Source organism: Leptopilina heterotoma, unplaced genomic scaffold (genome assembly GCF_015476425.1).
Source record: "Leptopilina heterotoma isolate Lh14 unplaced genomic scaffold, ASM1547642v1 Lhet_235, whole genome shotgun sequence".
Classification (NCBI taxonomy): domain Eukaryota; kingdom Metazoa; phylum Arthropoda; class Insecta; order Hymenoptera; family Figitidae; genus Leptopilina; species Leptopilina heterotoma.
The window spans coordinates 1,812,649-1,836,925 of NW_025110952.1; the positions used below are offsets into that span (position 1 = coordinate 1,812,649).

At 28.9% G+C, this 24,277-nt stretch overlaps 2 protein-coding genes across 2 annotated transcripts; both read left to right on the plus strand.

The window, feature by feature from the left end:
- The first annotated feature begins 717 nt into the window (after positions 1–717).
- LOC122502621 (protein unc-79 homolog) lies at positions 718–4,790 on the plus strand. Its single transcript, XM_043612773.1, has 11 exons — positions 718–1,058; positions 1,434–1,567; positions 1,750–1,840; positions 2,182–2,301; positions 2,640–2,801; positions 2,902–3,072; positions 3,244–3,333; positions 3,418–3,603; positions 3,767–3,999; positions 4,281–4,495; positions 4,643–4,790. Exons 3-11 carry the CDS (start codon positions 1,819–1,821, stop codon positions 4,788–4,790), a joined length of 1,347 nt encoding a protein of 448 aa, XP_043468708.1. The 5' UTR covers positions 718–1,058; positions 1,434–1,567; positions 1,750–1,818.
- On the plus strand, positions 4,704–24,242 carry LOC122502620 (protein unc-79 homolog). Its single transcript, XM_043612772.1, has 38 exons — positions 4,704–4,926; positions 5,085–5,226; positions 5,318–5,494; positions 5,601–5,875; positions 9,246–9,388; positions 9,627–9,848; positions 10,018–10,164; positions 10,318–10,444; positions 11,973–12,142; positions 12,221–12,369; positions 12,518–12,675; positions 12,849–13,030; positions 13,303–13,504; positions 14,040–14,234; positions 14,460–14,531; positions 15,254–15,402; positions 15,513–15,634; positions 15,772–16,000; positions 16,065–16,206; positions 16,469–16,625; positions 16,727–16,952; positions 17,159–17,346; positions 17,556–17,848; positions 18,321–18,494; positions 18,779–18,861; positions 19,036–19,274; positions 20,009–20,122; positions 20,346–20,486; positions 21,197–21,351; positions 21,468–21,562; positions 21,694–21,945; positions 22,077–22,304; positions 22,499–22,654; positions 22,740–22,915; positions 23,036–23,300; positions 23,383–23,523; positions 23,618–23,740; positions 23,949–24,242. Exons 1-38 carry the CDS (start codon positions 4,851–4,853, stop codon positions 24,135–24,137), a joined length of 6,474 nt encoding a protein of 2,157 aa, XP_043468707.1. The 5' UTR covers positions 4,704–4,850; the 3' UTR covers positions 24,138–24,242.
- Positions 24,243–24,277: the final 35 nt, after the last annotated feature.

Genomic DNA, 24,277 nt, shown 5'->3' on the forward strand with positions numbered 1-24,277 from the left:
AACTTTTAAATGTCTTTTAAATATACTGAACGTGTGTGCATATAATAACAGATTTTTACTACTTATTGTTACACATGACTTATTGAAAATAAGTACCTTGATTTTCAAAAAACTGTTTTACTGAAAAATTAATTATAGACATTATTATAAAGATATATTTCATCAATTATAAAAAAATTAATTAAATAATACACAAACAATAGCAGTGGTCGACAAAATTTTGATTGTTTTTATTTGCGCAACTGCACGTACAAGATCTTATACATGGACATTTAAATGATTTTATATATGGGAAAATGTAGGTACCTGATTTGGAACCAGATCTTATAGAAGAATTTTCAACTTGGCTTTTATTACATAGTAAATTTTAAAATTTTTGTTCAAACATACGTATTCGTTTTTTGAGCGGCTGGGAATTCACTCCATTATCATAACATGTTGTCAAAAAAGAAAAAATGGTAAGATAAAACCAGAGTGATCCATAACTTATCATATTTTGCTAAGGATTGTTAGTATTATCACTAAAAATAATTCTTGACATTTAAAAAAAAAAAATAAATCGGAATTTGTTTATGCATGACATACATGGGTAAGAATTAAGATCCTTTAAGATATTTACAGAAGTAAAACCTAAATTTACAAAGCTAAAAGAGAAATGTTAATTATCAATCTAATGCGATTAATTTAAAAAATTGTAGAATTTATAATGATAGAGCGTTCTGTTGAGAGTGTGATTTTCATATATATGTATATAATTTTGGTAAGTTCACCCTCTAAAGCGGGTCAATACTGCGTGCGCATTCTGTCACCGTATGACTTGAAGAGTAGCATGGTCCAGAAGCTGAGGAAAAGAAAAATAGTGTAATTTACTTAATTTTTTAACAACATTATAAAGCAGTGTTAAAATAAATTATGCAAACATATTTTTCTCCTTTTTAGTCATTAATAAAAAAGTAAGAGTAGAATAGTGATATTGTTAATAGTGTTTAGTGTATAAATAATAGGTTATTTTATTAAGAATGAAGAAAAAATCTTTAAAAAAAAAATAGTAAACAACGGTAAGTTATGTTAAAAATTTTAATTATATTGATATTTTATACAGAAATTTCTTATTTTTAACATTAATTAAATATAATAAAAATTAAATTACTTTTTCATCTTTAACTCAAATTTAACCCAAAAATATCTATGTAGTTAAATAATAATACTAAATTGATTTATAAAAATAACCGCTCTTAAATGTAATGCAATAAAAATATTAAGTTAAATATATTTTTAAATCTTAATACAAAAGTAAAGTTATGGAAATTTTTATTTTACCTAATGCGGATAATTTTTTATTCAATAAGTTCGAAAATTATTACATAACTTTCATATGTATCAAATAAAAAGGTATTTAAATAATGGAAATTATTGACTTATTTTTCTTACAGCTATAACGATTTATTTTAAAATTATGATTGTTTTGCACATATTCAATGGATTTTCCAGTTCTTCTATTTAGACTGTAATAGATGTAAAAGAAAAATGTTTATAAAATGAGAAATATATATCAGCGTGATTTCAGGTATAAAATTACTTCTTATTTGCAAAATTGTGAATTATTTTTTTTTATTGGTTTGTGAAAAAAATGAAAGCTTTTATAAAAATTTGTAGTTTACAACGAAGCAAAAAAGGCAGTTTTAATCATTTTTTGAAATTTAAAAATTTTAGTGAATATTTCATAAATATATTTTCATTATTTTGCAGATTTTTATATTCGTTATAAAAAAAACATACATCGATTACCTCCGAAGGCAACTGAAATTTTTATTAAAAATGGGGACGAAATTTGCAGCATGTAAGTAAAAATTAACATTATAAATAGTATCAGAAATTGAATAGCATGTGAGATTTTCGAAAGGTTAATACAATATATTGCACCTGTGCCGGTGCATGCTATAAGTTCCCCCATATAACGCAGATGGTCAATAAAGTGTCCATTAATGCCCTAGGGTAATAATGAGTACTTACTCGTCCTACGTGCGGTCAATAAAGTACACTTTATTGCCCTAGGGTAATAATGGACACTTTATTGACCTCTGGTTTTTACAAAATATTCTTAATGAATATATATGTATTTACAGTATTTCTCAATATTCTTTTTTTTAATTAAATAACGAAATATACTATATTTTACAGACACTTTAAAGCTCACATGTTTGCACGAGTACTATCAAAGACTTTTGTATGGAAGTTTACCAATTCCAAGTGGTTTTGACATGGCAAACACAATTAAGTTCTTTTCACAAACTCTACTTGGTAAGTCTTTTATTATTTTTGTTTTCAAACTGTGGGGCGATTTCTTTGTCAAATTTTACCCCCTATCTGTCCATTTTTAATTTCAACGAAAAAAAATCAAAATAGGACTTAAATTGGAAGTTTTAAGCAAAATAGTACGATTTTTAAAAATGATTCCACCATATTGGATCCGCCATTTTGAATTTTGCGAAATTGACTTCAAATTCGTAATAAGCGCCCTAAAAAAACCCTTGAGTAACATCTTTCAAGCAAAAAGTACGATTTTAGAAAAATTGTACTTTGTACCCAAGTTTCTAAAGTAATGATTATAATTAAACATTATTTATATATAATTTTAGGCCTATTAAAAGAAGTAAGGGAGTCACCTCTTGAAATGATGCAATCTCAAGCTTTGGATATTGAAAGAATGGCCATGTATCCTACTTTAGATTACAGACAACTATACAACGCCTTAACACAGTTAATGGATGTTGTTCCATTAGTACACATTGGCCTGCCAGGTGAATATTTATGCTTTTAAAATTTGAAAACTTATTTTGTTTTGTAATTAGAATTTGAAAAACTTATTTTTCATTCTAACCTAATTAATCTTGTTTGCAGCATTTGGACAAGCCATACTGCAGTGTCTTGCCTGTTTATTACCATTTTTAGAAAACGACTTAATTGATAATGTACCATATTTAACAGCAAGTGCTGTTGCTGTTTTCCCAATTGAATTACATCAAGAAATCATTAATTATCTCTGCTATTACATTTTACCCTTTACAATTAGTAAGTTTTCTTTAAATTTTTTAGTTATTTATATTAGTCTGACATTCTCATGAAAAATTCTCATTCAAAACTTTCACTTTTTGATCTAATATCCGGGTATTGATTTGGCCCCATATTGTTGTGAGGATTATAGAATATAAGTTTTAATATTTTTGAATTATTTTATTGTAGCAAGAAAAACTGAAGATGGTTCTGAAAATTATGCTAGTCAGTCAGTATCAGCAGTAATTATGATGGTTCTTCAATATTCAAATAATTCTGGTAATTACTAAAATTTAATACATTGTTGAGAGAAATAGAAGAATCATTGCATTTTTAAATATATATTAATCTATATTTTTGCAGCTCATCACTGTCAAATTTTTGAATGTTTAATGGCCTTTAAACGAGAAATAATAAAAGATATTTTGTGCGTCGTTGCATATGGTACATCATATGCCAGAATATCTGCGGCTAAGTTACTGATATATTATTGGCCTAGTGTAAATCAAAATCTATTTGATCGTCGTTCAGTGTTATTAAAATATGCAGGTATTACAGTTGTTTGCATCATCAATTATGAAATTAGATTTAAATTTTAAATAAATTCAATTAATGTACCTACTTTAATAATATTACATACAGAAGATTTTATATTTTGTATATTTTACAAATATCAAATGTGAATTATTTGTTTTTATTTATCATTTTTCAGATGATTTAGAGCCGTTTCCTTGTCAGAGGGATTTGTGTCCGAATACAGGCAATGCTGAGGCAGGAAAAGTATGCTATGATCATCGAACATCTATAACGTTTGCAAACGAATCACCACCTCCCTTATATCTTTGCATTGAATGTGCCAATGAAATACATCGTGAACATTCAAATTTAATATTCCATGATGTCTTACATCGCATGCAACAAGGATCTATTCTATGTGAAAATAAAGTAAGTGAATAGAAACAGGTACCTAAAGTTTTCTTAAACCCACTTTTTTTTGAATAATTTCCTCAATGGTATTTTTTCAAAATCTTACATTGCACGCACGAGTGTAACTCCCATGTGGCTATCATCTGAGTTCCTAGTTTAACAAAATCAAGAATTTAAAATTTATAATTAACTCAAAGGAACAGTGCTATATTAATGTTCACTTTCGGTATAGAATTTTGATCATCAGAGTAATAACTTCATTAATAAATTCTGATAAATTAATTTTCCATTTTTCACAGAATTGCAGAGCGAATGATAAATCAGCTATTAGTGTATGCTTTTCTACAGAATGTGCAAGCTATAATGGAAATCATCCCATACGGTACTGTGTGCAATGTCACAATATTCGACACAACAATAGAAGAGGCAATGATCATGTTTATCATACAGCGTTACCTCAAATTTCAAAAATGGATCGTCAGACGCAAACTTACATGGTACAGGCAATTATTAGGTGTGTATCATAAAATATTATGACATATTATGCATATTATGACAAATATCTCAAATATTAGATGTTTTAGATATATAAAATATCGATGATGAAAATGTTTTAATAATCTCCAGATGACTAAAAAACATATTCTTTGCTTTATTTTAGTTTGCTTAAAGAATCCGAGCCATGCAGTGCAGACAATAGTAAAGATCATTCAGAATTTAGTAACAGTAAATCCAACATAGCATTTTCTGGCGGAGTCACAGTAACTCCTCAAATAATTTTACAAGATAAAGTGAAAATAGAAGATTGACAATTACTTGGTCGTTATGGAGTATGGCTGTTGGTTAGTTTATGTACACCCTCTAAAGAGATGCCTGATGAAATTTTAGGTCGTTTACTTTCCATGTTATTTCATTGGTTTCATGCTACAGCCTACTCATTTGACGGTGGGTAAAAATAATTTTCTCTAAAAGTTCCAAGGAGCAAACAAAGTAACTTATTTTTACCAAAGTATACTTTTCCAATAAGTTTTAATTTTTAACTTAAAGAATTCTCCTTGAAAAATACATAAAAACTTCTTGAAACTTATATATTCAATTTACAGGCCAAATAGAATGTACTCTTGAGAAATTAAAAACAGAATACGTCTGTACATGGCTATTTGAAATTATGAAAACACATTATCAAGTATTCGTGTCATGTTTGTTGCCCCATCCAGCTGATTATGTACGCATAGGAGGACATTGGTGCGCGGGTGTATTTTGGAATTTATCAATAATTTGTACTTTTTTTTTGAACAATTTCTGTGCTATATCAAAAGAATTATAATTATTACAGGGAAAGCTTAACATCAAGAATTCCTCATTTAAAAGATGGTCTTAATAGACTATTTTGTTTAGTGCCTTATGAAGTAATTACTTCTGAAATTTGGGATTATGTCATGCCACATTGGATGGAAGCAATGGTGCATGATGTACCAGAGAAACATCTATTGGAGCTGAAAATAATTCTTTGGTACTTTATTAAAAAAAAATTAATATTTAACAATTAATTTATTTTTCAACTTAATTATATTAAAAAATTAAATTAATTAATTAATTAAATTATATTTCTCTTACAGTAAAATGTTGGATAAAGATATGAGTCCATTAGGATTTGATACCACAAAAATGTATAACTTTATTGCACAAAGATTTATTAATGTGAGTCCAATGGTACAAGAACAAGCTCTAAAATGGTTACAAACGTTAACAATGCTGGAAATAATAATACCCCTGAATTTATTATTCTCAATGTTTAAAGATGGCACTGAAGCAATGCAACAAACAAATAAATCAGACTTGAATAATGAAAATATGTTAAAAATAATTCAAAATGAAAATGGATACCATGCATGTAAGTGTTTCTTCTGTTTCTTAAATTTATACTCATAAAAAGATTTAGAATTTATTAATTGTACTAGCAAACTTTGCGCGCTACGCGCGCATATCATATTTCTTATTTCACAATGAAAAACTTATTATGATATGTGTATTAAGCCATTAAAGATATGTTATTCACGTATCCGATATATTTTATTATGGAAAAATATATCACATTAAATAACATGACTTTAATTCTGATGTGAACATGAATCAGAATTCAGAAATTAAATGTTTTAATTTTAGCCTGATGCCTTGTATACCTAATAATTTTTTATGATAATTTTTTGAAAAATTAGGATAAAAAAAAAGTTTAATATTTTTAATATTAATTTTTTTCTAAATTGTTTATAAATATTTAAAGAATACAGAAAAAAATAATATAAAATTTTAAAAGTTATAAACTGTTGAAGTTTGTAACTGAAAAAAATTCTGGTTGACACGATAACTCAAAATCTACTCAACCGATTTACTTCAAATTTTGCAGAAATGTTCTTTGTATATCCCTTTATGATCGGAACTTTGGATTTTGAAAAATATATTTTATTTTATTTTTAAAAAATCTCAAAAAACACAACTTTTTTCTAAATCGTCGCCATTTTGCTAAAAAAAAATTTTCTCTTTTTCAATGTACCGATCATAGCGAAGCCTGTAATAATCAAGAATTTTTTGGGTTTTTTTTAGGGAATTACAAAAGTCTCCACAGTGTCAACCAGTTCGCACTTTCTTTTTTTCAGTCCCCACTTCACCAGTTTATAACTTTAAAAAATTTTTTATTTTTTTTCCTAATTTTTTTCTGTATTCTTTAAACATTAATAAACAATTTGCAACAAAAGTCAATACTAAAAGTGTTAAACTTTCTTTTTTATCCTACTCGAAAAAACAGACCAGAATACCATCTTAATAGGTATATTATTTTAGTTGCATTGTATAACGAAATTTCGAATAATATTTTAAAATTTTTGAGAATAAAAATAAAAGATTTTTCATTTTTAAATAATTTTGAATTTTTCAATACTTGCTAAAACTGGGTTACCACAAATATTTAATTTTGTCTTTCTCTGATTTCTAGATAGAATTTTGACTTTTTTCCTGATCATAAAGAATATTCTGATACACTCTAAAAATTATTAGATAGGTACACACAAAAAATTCCTATATTACTTTTATTTACGAATTTTCTTAATTGAAAAATTATTACAGGATTCCTACAGAAATCCGAAATTAAAATTCCATACCAGTGTTTGTATTTTTTTTATAATTCGTCTTTTGATTCTACAAAAAAACATATTTTTGAAATTAAAATCGGTTGAGCCGTTTTCGAGAAAAATCAATTTTTTGATTTTGCTTTCCCCCTCCATAACTCCTGTAAAAATGCATTTTTTCAAAAAATATTTGGTGGAAATTTTCATCTCATTAGTACCAACTTTTAGTAATAATTTAAACTTTTTTGGAGCAAAGGCAGATTTTCCATTCTTATTCCGCTATACCCTTTAAAAAATAACGATAAAAGTAACGACTCTTCGTTACAAATTACAAAAAAAAGTAACTCGTTACCGTTACCGTTACTTTTCTAAAATAATAACGCGTTATCGTTACCGTTACCCAAAATAAGTAACGAAAACGGTAACGACGTTAAAAGTAACGCGTTACTTCCAAACACTGTTCCGCCATACCTTTTCCATGATATCCCGGTCAATTTTTTACGAAATTCCAGTGGAATTTTAAATCTAATTTCAATATTTTTGGGCTCTTTAAAAACACTTTACTTATTTAATAGTCTCCACCCTTTGGTAAAAATTCTAAAATTATCAAAATTTATCAAAAATTCGAAAAACCGATTTTTTTAAATTCAACAGTTTTTCCTCTCTTTTATGAGATTTAGCTTCATTGTTTTTGTGCTTTTGGAAAATACTTTACTTATTTAATAGTCTCGACTCTTTGGTAAAAAATCTAAAATTATCGAAAATTATCAAAAATTCAAAAAACCGAATTTCTTAAAATTCAACATTCTTTCTCTTTTTTATGGCATTTAGCTTCATTATTATTGTGCTCTTGGAAAATACTTTACTTATTTAATATTCTCCACCCTTTGGTAAAAAATAGAAAATTATCAATAATTCAAAAATCCGAATTTGTTAAAATTCAACATTTTTTCTCCTCTTTTATGGGATTTAGCTTTATTATTATTTGAATTTCTATTCAAGAGAAAAAATGGAAAACAGCAAAAAAGAAACTTTTAAATATTCTAGGCCTTTTCCATGATTTCCAGAAGCCTTTTAAAAATTCCATACCATTTCCATGATTTCCATGATTTCCAGATTCTGTAGAAACCCTGTTATTCAAAAATACAAAAAACTTCATTTTTAAAGAAATATTTACTTATTATTATTTTTCTGTAGGAATTAAGATTTTAAAAAAAATTTTGAAATTTAAAAACTTATATGAATATTATTTTAAATATTAGGAAGTCTTTGACTCGGAGTGATCAATTTATTATTTTTTTAAGAATTAAAGATAACCTAGGGATAAAATTATTATTTTATATAAGAATATTGTTACTCTAATTTTTTCTAAATTATTTTTATCATTTAAATTCCAATATTATTTTCTAAAATTATTTTCAAGAATTTATTTTTAAATAAATTTTTATTAGAAAATTTTACGAGAATTCAATTACATATTATTAATTACAAAAATAAATAAAATGTTCAATAATTGAATGTTTCTTAAAATTTAATTTTTACGAAGAATTTTATTTTGAAAAAAATTAATTTCTTTTAAGAAATTTAATTAAAGTTTTACTGAAATTGATGACATCAAAGAATTTTATAACCACTTTTGAAAATAATTTAATACTTTTTAAATAATTTTATTAAAATTTTTGGAAATAATTGAATACTTTAGAAGAATTTCGTTATCTATTTATAAAGATAATTTAATTGTAGAAATTTTTTTAAAAAATTTGCAAATAATTTAATTTCTGCAAAGTATTTTATTACTTTTCAAAGTATTTGAATTCTTGCGATAAATTTTGATTTCCAATAACCTCGAAAATATATTGTGCAAAATGTATACAAAAGAAATGTCAAACCTAGAAATAAAACAAAAGAATCCACAAAAGTCCAACTTCAGGTGTGGACAGAGATCGTGAAATCCGGATACGAAGATTATTATAGTTAATGTATAAACTTGAAGGTTGATGGTTATGACTGATTCAAAAGACGTCCTAAATATGTCTTTTTGCGGACAATTTATGTCTTTGACATTAGTTGTCTAAATGACGTCTTTTTGTTTCAACATTTGAAAATAGAAAATCTTATTAATTTCTGATTATGTTTCAGGTGGATTGGTGGAGAATGATTCAGAAAAATCAACCCCAATTTCTGATGATATTGTTCCAAATCAAGTTTATGTTGAATTTCAAGTTGATTCAGAATTAAATTTATCCTGTTGTGTTTTGATGCTAGATGCTTTATTAAAACAAGTAAGTTACTTTTTGTTTAAAAATTAAAATCAACTTTTGTAAAAACAAAGCGGAAAACCAATAGCAGATAACAAAAAATGGTGAGCGAAACCGTCCCTTCCATCAAACAGCCATTCTTTCCTAAACGAACAGTCATCATTCCCCAAAATTACAGTGGTTGATGAACCTCTTGAAGTTGAACTTACAATATTGCCAGAAATATAATTTTTCACAATACAATAATTATTTCATGTTATAGATAGAATTACAAGATATTGATAAAAATGCTGGAATATACAGTAGCACTTGTCGTGAATCTTGTGACTTGATGAAATTGATATTGGAGACAAATTTGAGCGCCGACCATACATGCCTTCTAAGTTCTGAATGCACGTATTGTGAATCAAAAATAGTGTGGTACCAATTATGTTTACAGCTACTTACTTACTTGGCTCCTTCAACCTTAGCACATCCACCAGATGTAAGTACACGCAAAGGAAATAAATAGGCTACTTGTTAAAAATTCAAATAAAAATTAGATCAGGAATTCAAATTGTTCCGGCAATGTTCCCACAATTTAGAGACAACATTGAGCTTAGATGTTGTGCTATTTGGGTTAATTATTTGTAATAAAGTTCATCTACATCTAGGTCATAAATGACGACCTATCTGATGATTATGGACGCCGTAATTCCGCCGATGGAGTGAAGAAATGTGATTTAAAATCTGACGGTGGGTTAGGTATGCCGACTCCAGAACCTCATACTGTTGGAGGTGTTCTTGTTCACATGCCTCATGTAAGTTTCCATTTTGCGCTTTTTTTTTAGTATAATAACTTGCTGACACCTCAAATGGATTTTTACATAAACTGAAGGATCAGGAATTTCGAAAAAGTTAAAATAAAACAATTTACAGTTGGAAATTTTCTAAAAAAAACTATTTATTTACAGTTTTTCGAACAAATTATGACAGCAACGGTTGAAACAGTATCAGAGCAATTGGATCTCACAACAATAATTCCAATGGAGAAAATCGACATTAATTTATCCGGTAGTACATTAACAAGAAAAGATAATGGTTTGTCTATCTTAGTTGACTTTCAAATTTAATAGTATCAAATCTGGTATTGAGTTACTATAAAAATTTCATGAATCACCAAATCCGTTAAAAATTTTTTGTTTTATTTAACTATATTGGGGCATTCTTTGTCAAATTTTACCCCCTATCTGTCCATTTTTAATTTCAACGAAAAAATCAAAAAAGGGCTTAAATTAAAGCTTGGAACCTCTACTTTCATTTGCATGGTGGCCTTTTTTAAAAATTCAACATGGTGGACTTGTACTTCGCGTTAAAGCTGTCGAGAAGCATAAAAAAATTCTACTTTTTGCTAAAAAAATATGAATTTCAAAGTAAAAATAGTTTATTTTTGCCACAAAACATACCTCTTTATACGTACTTTATTTACCCTTATTGACATTTTCGAAATTTCAAAATGGCGGATTCAATATGGCCGAAAAAATATAAATTTTTGTCAATCTTTGCGAAACTTACTATTAAGGGGTTATTTGGATCGCTGATTACGAATCTGAAGTCAATTTTTGAAAAATTCAAAATGGCGGATCCAATATGGCAGATCCATTTTTCAAAAATCGTACTTTTCTGTTTGAAAGTTGTTACTCAGGGGTTTTTGAGGTCGCTGATTACGAATCTGAAGTCAATTTTTGAAAAATTCAAAATGGCGGATCCAATATGGCAGATCCATTTTTCAAAAATCGAACTTTTTTGCTTGAAACTTGTTTCTGAAGTACTAATAAGAATAACTTAATATCAAGTGCAATTAATAGAAACAGCGTAAATGGTTTCAAGCAAGAAGGACGATTTTTAAAAAATGGATCTGCCATATTGGATCCGCCATTTTGTTTTTTGCAAAACTGACTTCAAATTCGTAATCAGCGACCCAAATAACCCCTTAATAGTAAGTTTCGCAAAGACTGATAAATATTTATATTTTTCGGCCATATTAGATCCGCCAATTTGAATTTTTCAAAAATTGACTTCAGATTCGTAATCAGCGACCTCAAAAACCCCTGAGTAACAACTTTCAAACAGAAAAGTACGATTTTTGAAAAATAGGTCCGCCATATTTAATCCGACATTTTGTATTTTTGCAAAACTGACTTCAGATTCGTAATCAGCGACCCAAATAACCCCTTAATAGTAAGTTTCGCAAAGATTGATAAATATTTATATTTTTCGGCCATATTGGATCCGCCATTTTGAAATTTCGAAAATGTCAATGAGGGTAAAGAAAGTACGTATAAAGAGGTATGTTTTGTGCCAAAAATAAACTATTTCTACTTTGAAATTCATATTTTTTCAGCAAAAAGTAGAATTTTTTTATGCTCCTCGACAGCTTTAACGCGAAGTACAAGTCCACCATGTTGAATTTTTAAAAAAGGCCACCATGCAAATGAAAGTAGAGGTTCCAAGCTTTAATTTAAGCCCTTTTTTGATTTTTTTCGTTGAAATTAAAAATGGACAGATAGGGGGTAAAATTTGACAAAGAATGACCCTATTGTATTTACAAAATTTTGTAATGTTATAGGAAGAGATGCAACAATTAAAAACAAATTGCAGTCGCATTTAAATGACGAATTTGCTTCTGATAAAGAAGATCAAAATAGAGATGATTTTTGGCAAACATCAATTGGAGAATTGCAGTTTACTATTGAGGAACTTCCCGAACAATTGCAGTACATTTATAAACTGTTGAAGGTATCATTTGGTTTATACAAAAACTTTTTTAAACCCTTTTTTATTATACTAAACTCTTTGGGGAAATTTGATTTTTAGGAAATTAATGAAGTTGAAAATTCCGATATTATCTATTACATGCTACAATGTCTAAGTATTATGTGTTTATATGGAGATGCGTTAACAATGGCAGCAAAAGATCATCAAGACTTTTTTATATGGTGTCAGGAGAGTCTTCTTATAAAGAAGTAATAATATACTATTAAATGTTAGTTTAGATAGTAAAAGTATATTTTAACGTCACATTTTGTTAAGATTACTTTTTACCATAAGTAAATAAACTTTTTTTTTTATGTAATTGATAGATTTTACAAACTGACATCTTTTGCTTTTTAGTTTGTGGGATCTATTGAGTGCTGAGCATTCGCATATTGCACAAGTGTCAGTACCTCTTTTGCTCCACTGTATTTCCTTACCTCATGGGGTTGATACATTTTGGAGACTTATGCAGGAACAATTCCAAGATTTAAACTGGCGCGTTCGATTTACAGCAGGTGGACAACATTAATTATTCTTATTAAATATAACATTTATTGTTTTAGATAATGAAACTTTTTAGGTCATAATTCTAAAATTATGCCAATATTTATATATTTCTACTTTACTTTTAATTACATTATAGCATTTAATAACACTATACATTATTTTTACAAAAATGATTTTTCAGTTGAACGCGTGACTCTAATAGCACGATTTATGGACTCAACACCTTTGAGAAATGTTTCTAATTTGCAAGCAGTATTAGCTAGTGTATTTTGTTATTTAATTGCTAGTATGGATGATTCAAATGTTTGTGTTGCTCAACGAGCTACTTTGAACATTGGAACAATTCACGATACAGCAATAAGGGTAAGGGATTTTATTTTTATATATGATCTGTTTCATAAAATTATTTGTAAATTTATAAATTTATTTTATGAAATCAGGGCAGGGCCCTGATTCGCTTGACGTGATACTAATCAATAAAGATTATCTATTAGCTAATAGAAAGCCTTGTGGATTATCAAACTTTAGTTAAACTGTACTATTATTAGTCCTACCGTCTCGATGTTTAATGCTTCTTTTCAATCCAATTATCAATTAAAGAATAATTATTAAAAATATGATATTTATATTTGCAGTCATTAATTTTCTGTCTTGAAACGCAATTTGATACCGTAATTGTGGACAGACCAATGATATTACAATCTATATATCAACTGCATAATAGCTTAAGTGACAGGCGGGTTTTAACTTGGGAGTTCTTTTTGAATAGGTTTGATTCAATATTTCTTGAAGCACAAATTAATCTTCAAAAAACTGGAGATTTAACATATATTCGAGGTAAGAATGATTCTATTTAATATGTACATCATTTTTCCAAGTAATTACTTAACATTATCGTAGTGAAATACGTATTTTCTTGAGCGTTTCTATATCTTCAAATCAGTATAACTTAGGAAAATAGGATTAGGAATTTAGACTTTAGGACACTTTAGGAAAAACGTTTTTAAGAATTTTTGAAAATAGGAATTTAAAATTAAGAAAATCGTCCGGGAACGTAGAATGAGAACTTCTAGACGCCGGTGTTACACTTGTGTTATGTCTCAGAGTGAAACAAAACCATCATAATTTATATACTTAATTTGTCCGGCATCGGTGATTTAAACCTTATTTATTCACAGAGCGAATGGCTCTGATATCAAGGGACAGGCATTAAGAAAGAGAAACTGTTAAATTGATGTTAAATTATTAATAGTTTCTTTTTGAATCCTTTACAATTAGAATCAGAGAGAAAGAGTAGATCCAGATGTCTTTATAGGGGTACTTTTAAGATTATTCTTAGATTCGTAGACCCAACCTATTTGTAAAATTACAGACCTCAAGAACACTGACAACAATAATGAAGCATTCATATTGAAGTTGCAAAGAGCTCATGAAGCCCTTTCTCAGAATAATGAAAGCAATGCAAGCTCATTGAAAACATTATGTGGAAGTTTCGGTTCTAAATGGCCATATAAACGCACAATGTCTGCTCCTGCTTCTACAGTGCAACGTCAGGACACAAAACAAGGTAAGAAAAATATACTATATAGTTTGAAAAAAGCAAATTTAATTTTAGAGTATAAACTTGCACTACTATTGTACTTGCACTTGCACCATTAATTTACACTACACTTAATATTTCCACACTTACGCTGAGACTTATCTCATTAGTAGCATATATTAGAATTGTTTTGAATTAGTAAAATAACACTTATTTTTTGTAAAAAGTATTGTATATAATATTCTTTTACAGAAAAAGAAAAAATATATAATAGACAATATTCAGCACCATCACTTAAAAGAAAAAGTTCCCGATTTGGTATAGGTAAGTTTAGAAAATTATTTGAATATATTTCACTTTAATTTCAGTGTTGCAAAATCTGGCAATCTTTTGATATTGAACTGGTTTTAAATGTATTTTTGTCACCTGAATACGATTTAGGTATATGCTGATATGATTGAACAGTAAATTGACTTTCAAGTTGTTGTTAAAAGAGAATTCATGTATTTTAAAAAACTAGAAGATTAGTTTGATAATAGAAATGTTTTTTGATTGTACAATAATTTTTATTTCTTTTAAAACTGTAATTTAATAGTTAGTTGAAATGTGAATTTAAATAGTTACCTATTTATTCCTGTCCTTTCTAAGGATGTCCTCAAGACTTCCTATGTCCCACTGCCTGCTGGGTAGTCGATGAATTCTGTTTTAAAATAAAAATGTATATAATTTTACAGAATACAGTATTAGAATAGAAACTATACCTATAAAATATTAATTTACGTCTAGACTCTGAAATTCTACCCAATGGTCCCTTTGTCAAAAAATAGGGTAAAAGTATATATCTTATGGATAAAGTGCAGGAATCCGTTAATGTTGACATTACCTAGTTAATCTGCTGATTGTTAGAATTATTCACTTTAACTGAACAATGTTGTTAATGTCAACATTAACGGATTTTGGACTTTAACTGTAACATATACCAACATTAATTATATTTTCTTAAAAAACTAACAGATTTAACTTTTGATATTATTAATTACTTACAGATGGATATGTCCATTCTCTACATATGATAGACGAAACAAGCAATTTACCAACATTCATTCACAAAATACTAGATCTTGAAGAAGCTGATACTGAAACTTTACATCTTCTAGTATTTTTGCTAATGCAATTTTTATCCAGACAAGATCAGGTAGATGTTTTTTTAAATTTTCAATACAAAAAAACGTATGAATAAATTTTGCAATAGTTATGTAAAATATTAGAATATTATTCCTTGAAATACATTAAATTTTAATTTAGGCGTACCCTACTGAAGAAAAACCGCTATTCAAGACACAAGGTATTGTCTTACGTCATTTATATCTGCTTCTTGGCTACAATCAATCAGAAAGAACATTTCATACCCAATCACAGAGATTAAGGTATGTATATTAGTTAATTAATTAATTAATCCACGTATAATGTCAATGTTCAATGACTTTTTATATTAGAGTACCTAAATGAACCAAGAATTCAAAAATATTTTACTGAAGTACACATATATAAATATTAATTTTAGAAACTCTTCTGTTTTCAACGTATTTATCACAAACTTGCCACAAGTTTTGGATCAAAATAATATTATGGGATGGGCTACTATTCCTCCTATATTGGCAATTTTAAAACACTGTCCTTGTCCACCTAATGCATTGAATACAGAATATCAACCTCCACTATATAGTCTGTGGTATTTAGAGCCCCATATTAGGCGATCATGGTTAATGTCTTTACTCATCATTTTATACAAAGTAAGTTTTAAATATTTTTTCAAAAACAGCAACTGTTTTGTTTAACTTGTATAAATTTTTCTAGTTTCAGTATGGCCAGCAGGTTTGGTACTACCAGTTACAAGCTTTAATAAAAATTGTGATAAATACATTAAAGGGACAACATCATCAATGTAAGAGAATTCCAGGAATGGTTGTAATGTCCGGACCTCCAGCTAGATCTAGAGGTAAATAATATTCTGATAATTGTAAAAATGAGATTTAACTTTAAAAAATTATCGTAGAAATTATTCCATTCATGAAGTTATAACATCTAAGAAAATCACATCATCTTAGAAAATCTTTGGAGTGGTTTTTGGACTCGTATAATAGTTAGAGTAACGCCTTAACTTAGATCCGACAGAAGAAATTATTTGACAAGTTTAATTAATTAAAATAATTAAAAATCATTAAATAAATAATTTAGTGTAATTTAAATTCATATTTTAGATGTTTCTCAACCTTCATTAGGTGATGAACACGATTTGTTAAACATTGAGTCTGAATTAATAGAGAGTGAAAATATACAAAACTTTGATAAAGCTGTTACAAATAATCGACGAAGTTTAAAAAGTGCCACGAATAAAATGTTTGGAATGGATTCAAGGTAATGTAAATACATCAAAGTTTAATTTAAACGATCAAGTGTTTTGTAACGTGATTTTAATTAAAATGATTAATGATGATTAATTTAAATTTTACATGCAGTTATAATGCTGATGATACCGAATCGGAATTAGCGGCAATACCTGAAAGTATACAGTCTGATAGTACGATACATTATAGCAGTTGTGGTTCTCTCGCAGAAGTTGAAGAAAGTATTTACAATTTTAAAGGCAGAATATCGTCATTAAAATATGTCAAAAAGGAACTTGCAAGTTTAAATAATAATAGTATCAATATTGAAGAACATACAGAAAAAGGATATCAGAGGGTAAGAAATTGTAATTTATTTAAAAACTTTAGCGTTTTGCTTTACAGTACTTAGGGATGAATTCGATAATTTACCTCAAATGGTTTCTATATAATCAAGATTGAGATTATAAATTGAGATATAAATCTAGTGATGGATTTGAAAGTTATAGTTTTAATATTACAATCATTTATTATCATTTATTACAATCATTATTATCACTACAGAAATCTCCGGGAGCTAGTGGTGGTTTAAACTCAATGTCTGATGATACTTCCTTGGCCGTTCAAATTGGATCAGAAGCTAGTTCTGAGAAACCTTATGAAATACAGAGATTGTCAACTAGTAATAATAGCGGTAACTTAACTTCCAAAGATGGTGCAGAAGCTGCTAGGGAAAGTATAGAACATGAAAGGTAAATTGATACCATATGTTCAAAGGTATTAAAAATTTAACTATTATATAGATACAAATTATTTTTAAGATAAAAAAATCACGGTTGAAATCACTAATGAAAAGGTTTCCAAAAACATGAATAAAACACAAAAGTGTAAATACAGTTATATTGAAATATTAGCTTTAAATGTTTATAAAATTAATCAGAATTTTATATTTTAATTTCAGAATAAGTAGAAACATCAGAACTTTTAGCGAATACAATGAAAATGTCAGATCACATTCTTTAAAATCTAAAGGATTTGAGAGAAAGAAAGGTCATCCATTTTGTGTTACTGATTTAACACTTAAAAATCGTCAGCTAAACAGTATGGGAAGCAGTAATATCAATCATATAAATCCGGATTGTTCTCAAATTGCTAGTAGTAAAAAAGAACTGCAAATGGAAGAAATGAAAACTAACTTAGTAACACCAAAACTTGAAAGACTTCTTCCAGTGGGCATTATATTTCCTGATAAAGGTTACATAATTGAATTAGATAACTAATTCGACGTCTCCCATTCATAACAAGATTACTACTTTTGGCTTTATGGATAGTATAATAATTAGATTTATAATATTATTAAAAAATTAAGAATATTAACGTATGCAAGGCATCGATGGTACCGGATGACTATTTCTTTAATGGGCATCGCATAAAACCAATTTTTACGTGTCCTAATGCATGTTGCCCAGGCTTTTAACCGATCCAATGATGGATCATCATCATTTAAACCCTATATGATTAAATTGTTGCGTCTTCTTAAACGATCTTCAAATTCATGTAAGCAGGAGTCAAAGCAGAGATTTGGAGAAAAATTTCCTTTAATTAATTTAATTTTTTAATTAACGGGAGGCGTCGAAATATTTGTATTCTTGTAATTAATCTCTTACAGTAATACCAGAATTATATCTTTTTTTAACTGTTTTATAATTTAAGTTATAAATTTCAGGTAACTTTCAAGAAGGCAATGGAACTTCAGTTAGTGTTTTTGAAAAACCAACTAGCATAAAGCGTATAGAACTTCCGTTACAAGAGAGATTATTACCTATTGGATTGCGGAGAGAATCGGTTACTGGAATAGTCGATTGTGTCCGACATGTTCTCGGTATATCAATATCTCAAGGTTAGTTTTAAATTACGTATTTTAATTTTTAAGTTACATTTTAAATTACCTTATCTTGTGATTAAATAATGCAACGATAGCGGACATGTATAAACAAAGCATAAAGAACAAAAATTACTAGGTTTCTATTAAATTTAAATCGGACATTAGTAAAGTGATTATTCAAAATAAATGTTACCGTAGACGCAATTCTTATTAATAAACAAATCAATTAATTATTGTGTTCTCGACGTTAGCTTCTATTGCACGATCGTGTTAAATCAAGTACTTATTTTAATTTTTAGATAATTTGAATGCACCAAAAAGTACTGCAAATACCTCTGAAGATGATAAACATGTAGAATCCACTTTTAAAGATGATCATTCTGTAAGTATTACATATACTTAAGTACAATAATTATAGGACATGCTTAACCTCGATGATCGCAATCATGGTGATATACCACCATTTAGAAAAATTGTATTTAATAAGCTTAAAATAAGAAAAGTGACAAAATTTCTTATGTTCAATAAACAAGTGTATTATTTTTAAATGTTGTAGAATGCCAAGTCAAATGGTAAACATTCTTGTTTGTGTTCTAATCAGAAGAGATTAACAAAGCAAGTAGCAATGGAATTTCCACATTCAACATTTGATTCTGATAATTGTATTCATCATTTAAGAAGTACGAGTAAGAAAAGTACAGCTAAAGATTTAGCTCGTTTGCGACGGGATAAAATTGGCAAATCATCGACATCTACAAGTCGTACAGTGATATCTTCATGTCGTCATGAGTCTTGGTAAGATTTCCCAAATTTTACAGTTTGCAAACTTATGATCGACTTCTCCGCACCTAAATTATACAGTCAATCTATCCTCCGCCTTACAATCTCTTTCTATGTTCATGCTATGTTCCCGTAATTAAGGCACCGATGACATCTAGTGACCATCACTCCCTTATTAATTAATCATGGCATAAAGTTAACCTTAATACTTCCCGATTCCTCCAGCCTCTCCGACTCTTCTGAGTAAGGGTCTACAACCGCAATCTTCATCCCTTGTCAGTTTAGTCCAAGGACCGTCATCTTTCTGTTTCCTGGTTTCTTCAGTACATCAGCCAACACTTACTAGACCCCTTCTACTTGGGTAAGACAATTCAAGAGGCGGATCTTCAGCGTTAACCTTCGATCTACAAACTACCTCATCCATGCCTTCTACAGCTTGGGTATCCTCCGCATCGAAGGCCTCTATTGGAGTAGCCTCCGATTTTAATCAGGAGGTCTCCCTTTTTCATAGTCCTTGCAGCTACGACTCTTGTGTAGTTTGGGTCCTTCGTCCGGGGTTACCTCCTTCCAAAGCTTACCCAAAACGTCAGCAAGCGTCTTACCCTGAGCTACGTGGACAATTATTGTCAATCCTCTGGATGTATTTTTTCTAATTTTGGACAATCGGCATTGATCCCCATATCTTGAATGAAATTTTTATAAAATAATCGTTTATTAACTCGGGTTAATTTAAATTTTTATATTTCTAGGCCTGGTCCTAAAATGCAACCGAATTTAAATAGCACGTTGCAACAAGCCTGTCATGCCGATTTTAACCTAAAATCGAGTTTATTTAGAATAGGAGATGAGTGTGTTCATGAAAGGTAAATCAATCATTAAAATTTATTTATAATACTGTAAAAAAATTTGCCAAATTAAAACAAAGGGATTTCAAATAAAAGCTATTATTAGGTATATAATATTAAAGAAATGGAAATTTAGTACAAAAAATTGATTCTAAATTAATGCCTCTATTTGTTTTAATTGGACAATTTTTGCATACCGTGAAAATATAATATATACATAATACTTGTTCATTAAATATAGGTGTTGTGAATGTGGATTAATAAAAGAAGAATACTCTGATGAGGAGCTGGGATTATGTATAATTGTCCTGGGAACTTTTGTACATAGAGAACCATCGTTAGCAGCTCCGTTTTTACCAGACATTCTTAATGCCGTTACGAGGTGAAAAAAGCAGATCTTATTGGTTATCGCTGTATAAGTGTATACCAAGTAGAAATTGTGACAACCCGGTCGCGAAAATTAAGTTTAGAGCAATATTAATGAAAGAGTTCTCGGGGATGGGGACGACTCGAGACGGGAGGCACAAAGCTTGAGCGAAAGTTCCAGCAGCGAGCAAGTACGGCGATTGAGAGAGGCTGCCAAGTAGTCGTCCAAAATCGGTCAGAAAAAAGAGTGAATGGTACAGAGCGAACTTACCGGTCGACGGATGGTCCTCGTGGCGGCTACTCCTAGACAATGTCGATTAGTAATCTAAAAAAATGAACAGTTCACTAAAGAATTATTTAACAAAACGTTTTATTAATTATTAGTTACAAAAAAGGCGCGAATACAATATCGTAGTGGCGATAACTTCAACGCGGTAATCTTATAATGTAATCTCGCAAAAGGCTCGCATCTATCTGGCGAGAGCAACAAGTCTCGCCGGCGTCGTGCAAGTCGTCTGCTAAGTGCAGTCATGCGCGCTACTTTGGCGCGCGAATTTGAAGGCGCTCGGGGAATGAACTCGGGTAAAAGAACAACTTATTCATAAAAGAAAGATAAGACTATCTGGGTCGTCACAAAATTAATTTCTAATAATTGTTATTTTGCAATAGTTTAGGTGATTGTATACATAATTGGATGTTTAATCTTTTAAAACTTTACAATTACAGAGTTTCTCTTAAGGCAATGTATCCTTGGCAAAGTGAAACTAATTTACATTTACCGGGCAGTGCTATTAGTGTGGCACATCAGTTTCTACGATGTGTTCTTCATCAAATGGCTCCAAATGCAATATTTATGCAAATGTTTCAAACCCGCATCAATGGTGAGTTTTAATCATCGCAATTAATAAATACGCTGTAAAGTAGCTTTTTTTATCGTTTAAGAACACCGCATTGATATTTATTATACTTCTTGTAATTTTTGATATATTATTTTCAGTACTTACAAGGATTCAATTTTTCAAAAGCGTTGCCCAAGCTCTAACAGATTTCAATGATTTAAATCCAATTGCTCCATTACAATTATTACTAGAAGTGAGTTGTACATTTTTTGAATTCTAAACATTTCATCATGTCAAAATCGAATTGGAGTTTTCTTAATCTAAATTCCAACCGGCTTTGCTGAGTACATTTATTACGAATATTAATTAATGTTTATTTTTTAGACATTAAACTCAAAGAAGTCCCTTCCTGTGGGCAAATTATCAACGATTCTGCATAATGTTGCGAGTTATTTAGACTGCTTGCCTTTGGAAGCTGGTTTGGGTCCTGGTATTATAACGTGGAGTGGACTATTATCTCAGTTTGAAGGATTCTTTAGAAAATTAGTTATGCTTTTGCCAACAATTGAAGACATAACACCAGCTCATAGAATTATGATATCCATTATGAAAGTACCTGGAATTCAACAGTCTAAGGTTAGTGAAATAGTGAATTCTATAGTCACAGTTGGGTCACTTACATTTCCTTATGTAAATGAATCCATAATTATATGTACATATATATAAAATCAAACATACTATTACGTTTAATATTTATTTTGTTTCAGGGACTTCTAGATCCATTTTCGAAAGTTCTCAGTTATTCCATACAAAACTCTTTTTTGAAAAATAATTTTCTGACTGAACTCTGTCAACTTTGTCATCGAGGATTCAATCGAGAAAGAGATAAACAATTTCTAGGAAGGACTATTGTATTCGAACTAGTACAAGCAATTAAATTTAAAATAATTATTCCCGATTCTAACTTTCTACTTCTACTTCATTTCGTTCTTCAGGTAAAATATCTTAAAATTATTTTATACTGCGGTTTTGAAATTACATAAAATAAGATTTTTTCTTTTAGAGTAAATATTATATAGTATCATTGTACTATTTACTTAATATTATTTTCTGCAAAGTTATTGTAAATTCTAATTTCAAATTATTGTGTTATTTTGTATTTCTATTTATTATTATTATTTTATCGTAGGATGTGGGTGGATTTTTACACACAACCGTACCCATAAAAGAACTATCTTCTGAGATATCTCCTTTATTTAATTCCAATAATTCTGAAGCATTAAGAAGTCAAATAACAGATGTTCTTGAATTTTTAGCAGATTTTCATACTATAAGTAAAATAAAGGTATAAAAAAAAATACACGTGATATGAATTTATTAAATTTATATCACAATGTTCATCATTATATTTAAACAACTAAAAATTCCAGAGTTTCAATAAAGGATTACAATCTGGACTTAATGAAGACACATTAGGAGGTATATTGAAATCTGGACTCGCACAATATCTCGCATTAGAAATTACGAGAGGTAACAGTAGGGAGAATAGAGCAGTTTCTAGATTTTTACCCTGGTTATATAATCCATCTTCAATGTTACAACTTGGGTATGCACTACAACGTGACTATATTTTTATAATAAATCTAAATTTAATTCACTACTTTCTTCTGAGGCATCATTGATGATGAAACTATATCACTGAAAATCTTTTATAATTTTTTTCTAGTGTACGGGAATATGCGGAATGCATAAGTCATGTAAGATTACTGACTTGGTTGCTGTTGGGCTCCTTGATACACAGTGTAACTTTTACTATCAACAGTAATGTTCAATCTCATGCTCTTCCATTATCATCAGCACAGCCAATCAGTGTAGAAGGTTCATGTTACGTAGCAGATCATATACAAGTTATATTCAGTGGATATCCCGACCAATCTAAAACTAATGTTCAAAATGTTTGTGCTTTATCTCAGGCTTTCATTTTATGTCAGGTATGACTATTTATCAATATCTTTTATTTTTCCAATACGTTTACTTAGAATGACTGAATTACTGAATGAATAATGATTTCAGTTATGGACAGTTTATTTAGAAGAAATTATAAAGAACAATTCTTCTGGTATGGAACATAGCAATTCAGCAATGAATATTCTGTTGGATTTTTGGGGAAAAGTTACACCCTCCATATTGCATTTAGCTGCTCATTCTAAACAGGTATAACTATTGCTTTAATTCTATGTATTTATTCAATTGTAACAAAAAAAATGAAAAATGTAGATAGAAGTAATTCCATAACACATCATTACAGCTAGCTGAAATGGTGAATCTACATTTCCTTAACTTATTCGACATTCTAATGGATCGAGGATCTATTTTATTAAATAAATTAATGCCAATGTGGACTCCTATACTGTTCTCTAATAAAATGCAGGTGGGTTAAGGAAACAATATCTTATTTCAACCACTTTACTTTTTTAATTATTTGCTAACAAATTAATTGCAATAAATGTGATGTGTTAACACCTGAATTACTTTTGAATAATGTACTGGTTAATATTTTATTTTATGAATGTTTCTTTTACATTTTAATATTAGCATTTGGTCTGAAAAAATTTGTTTTGACAAATACTCTTTTTCAGTGTATTGGTCATCTACAAGTGCGATTAAAAAATTACGATAGTGATTTGATACAATCACTAGAGGACTATTTTACATCAAATCGTCAAGAAACGAATAAGAAACTTTTGCGATGGTTAGAAAGATTGCAGTTCAAAATGGGACAAATAGAAATGCAATCTTGTAATATTACTCAATTTTATTCTATTTAGAAGATAATTTTTATTAGTTTATTTCTAGAGCACTCACAATGTAATAATAAAAACTGAAATAAATTATAATTATAACAAGAATAAATATAACAGTTAATTTAGTAATAGATATTTTCTTTATCTTCTAGAAGAGTAATTCA

What these genes read in the sequence shown, in the direction of transcription:
- LOC122502621 (XM_043612773.1), top strand. Translation starts at nt 1,819, where the DNA reads ATGGGGACGAAATTTGCAGCAT. An exon ending in CTTTTCACAAACTCTACTTG is followed by an intron (nt 2,302 to 2,639) that starts GTAAGTCTTTTA and finishes ATATAATTTTAG; the next exon opens with GCCTATTAAAAGAAGTAAGG. An exon ending in CTATTCTATGTGAAAATAAA is followed by an intron (nt 4,000 to 4,280) that starts GTAAGTGAATAG and finishes CATTTTTCACAG; the next exon opens with AATTGCAGAGCGAATGATAA.
- LOC122502620 (XM_043612772.1), top strand. Translation starts at nt 4,851, where the DNA reads ATGCCTGATGAAATTTTAGGTCGTTTACTTTCCATGTTATTTCATTGG. An exon ending in CCTTAGCACATCCACCAGAT is followed by an intron (nt 9,849 to 10,017) that starts GTAAGTACACGC and finishes ATCTACATCTAG; the next exon opens with GTCATAAATGACGACCTATC. An exon ending in ATGTTTGGAATGGATTCAAG is followed by an intron (nt 16,626 to 16,726) that starts GTAATGTAAATA and finishes TTTTACATGCAG; the next exon opens with TTATAATGCTGATGATACCG.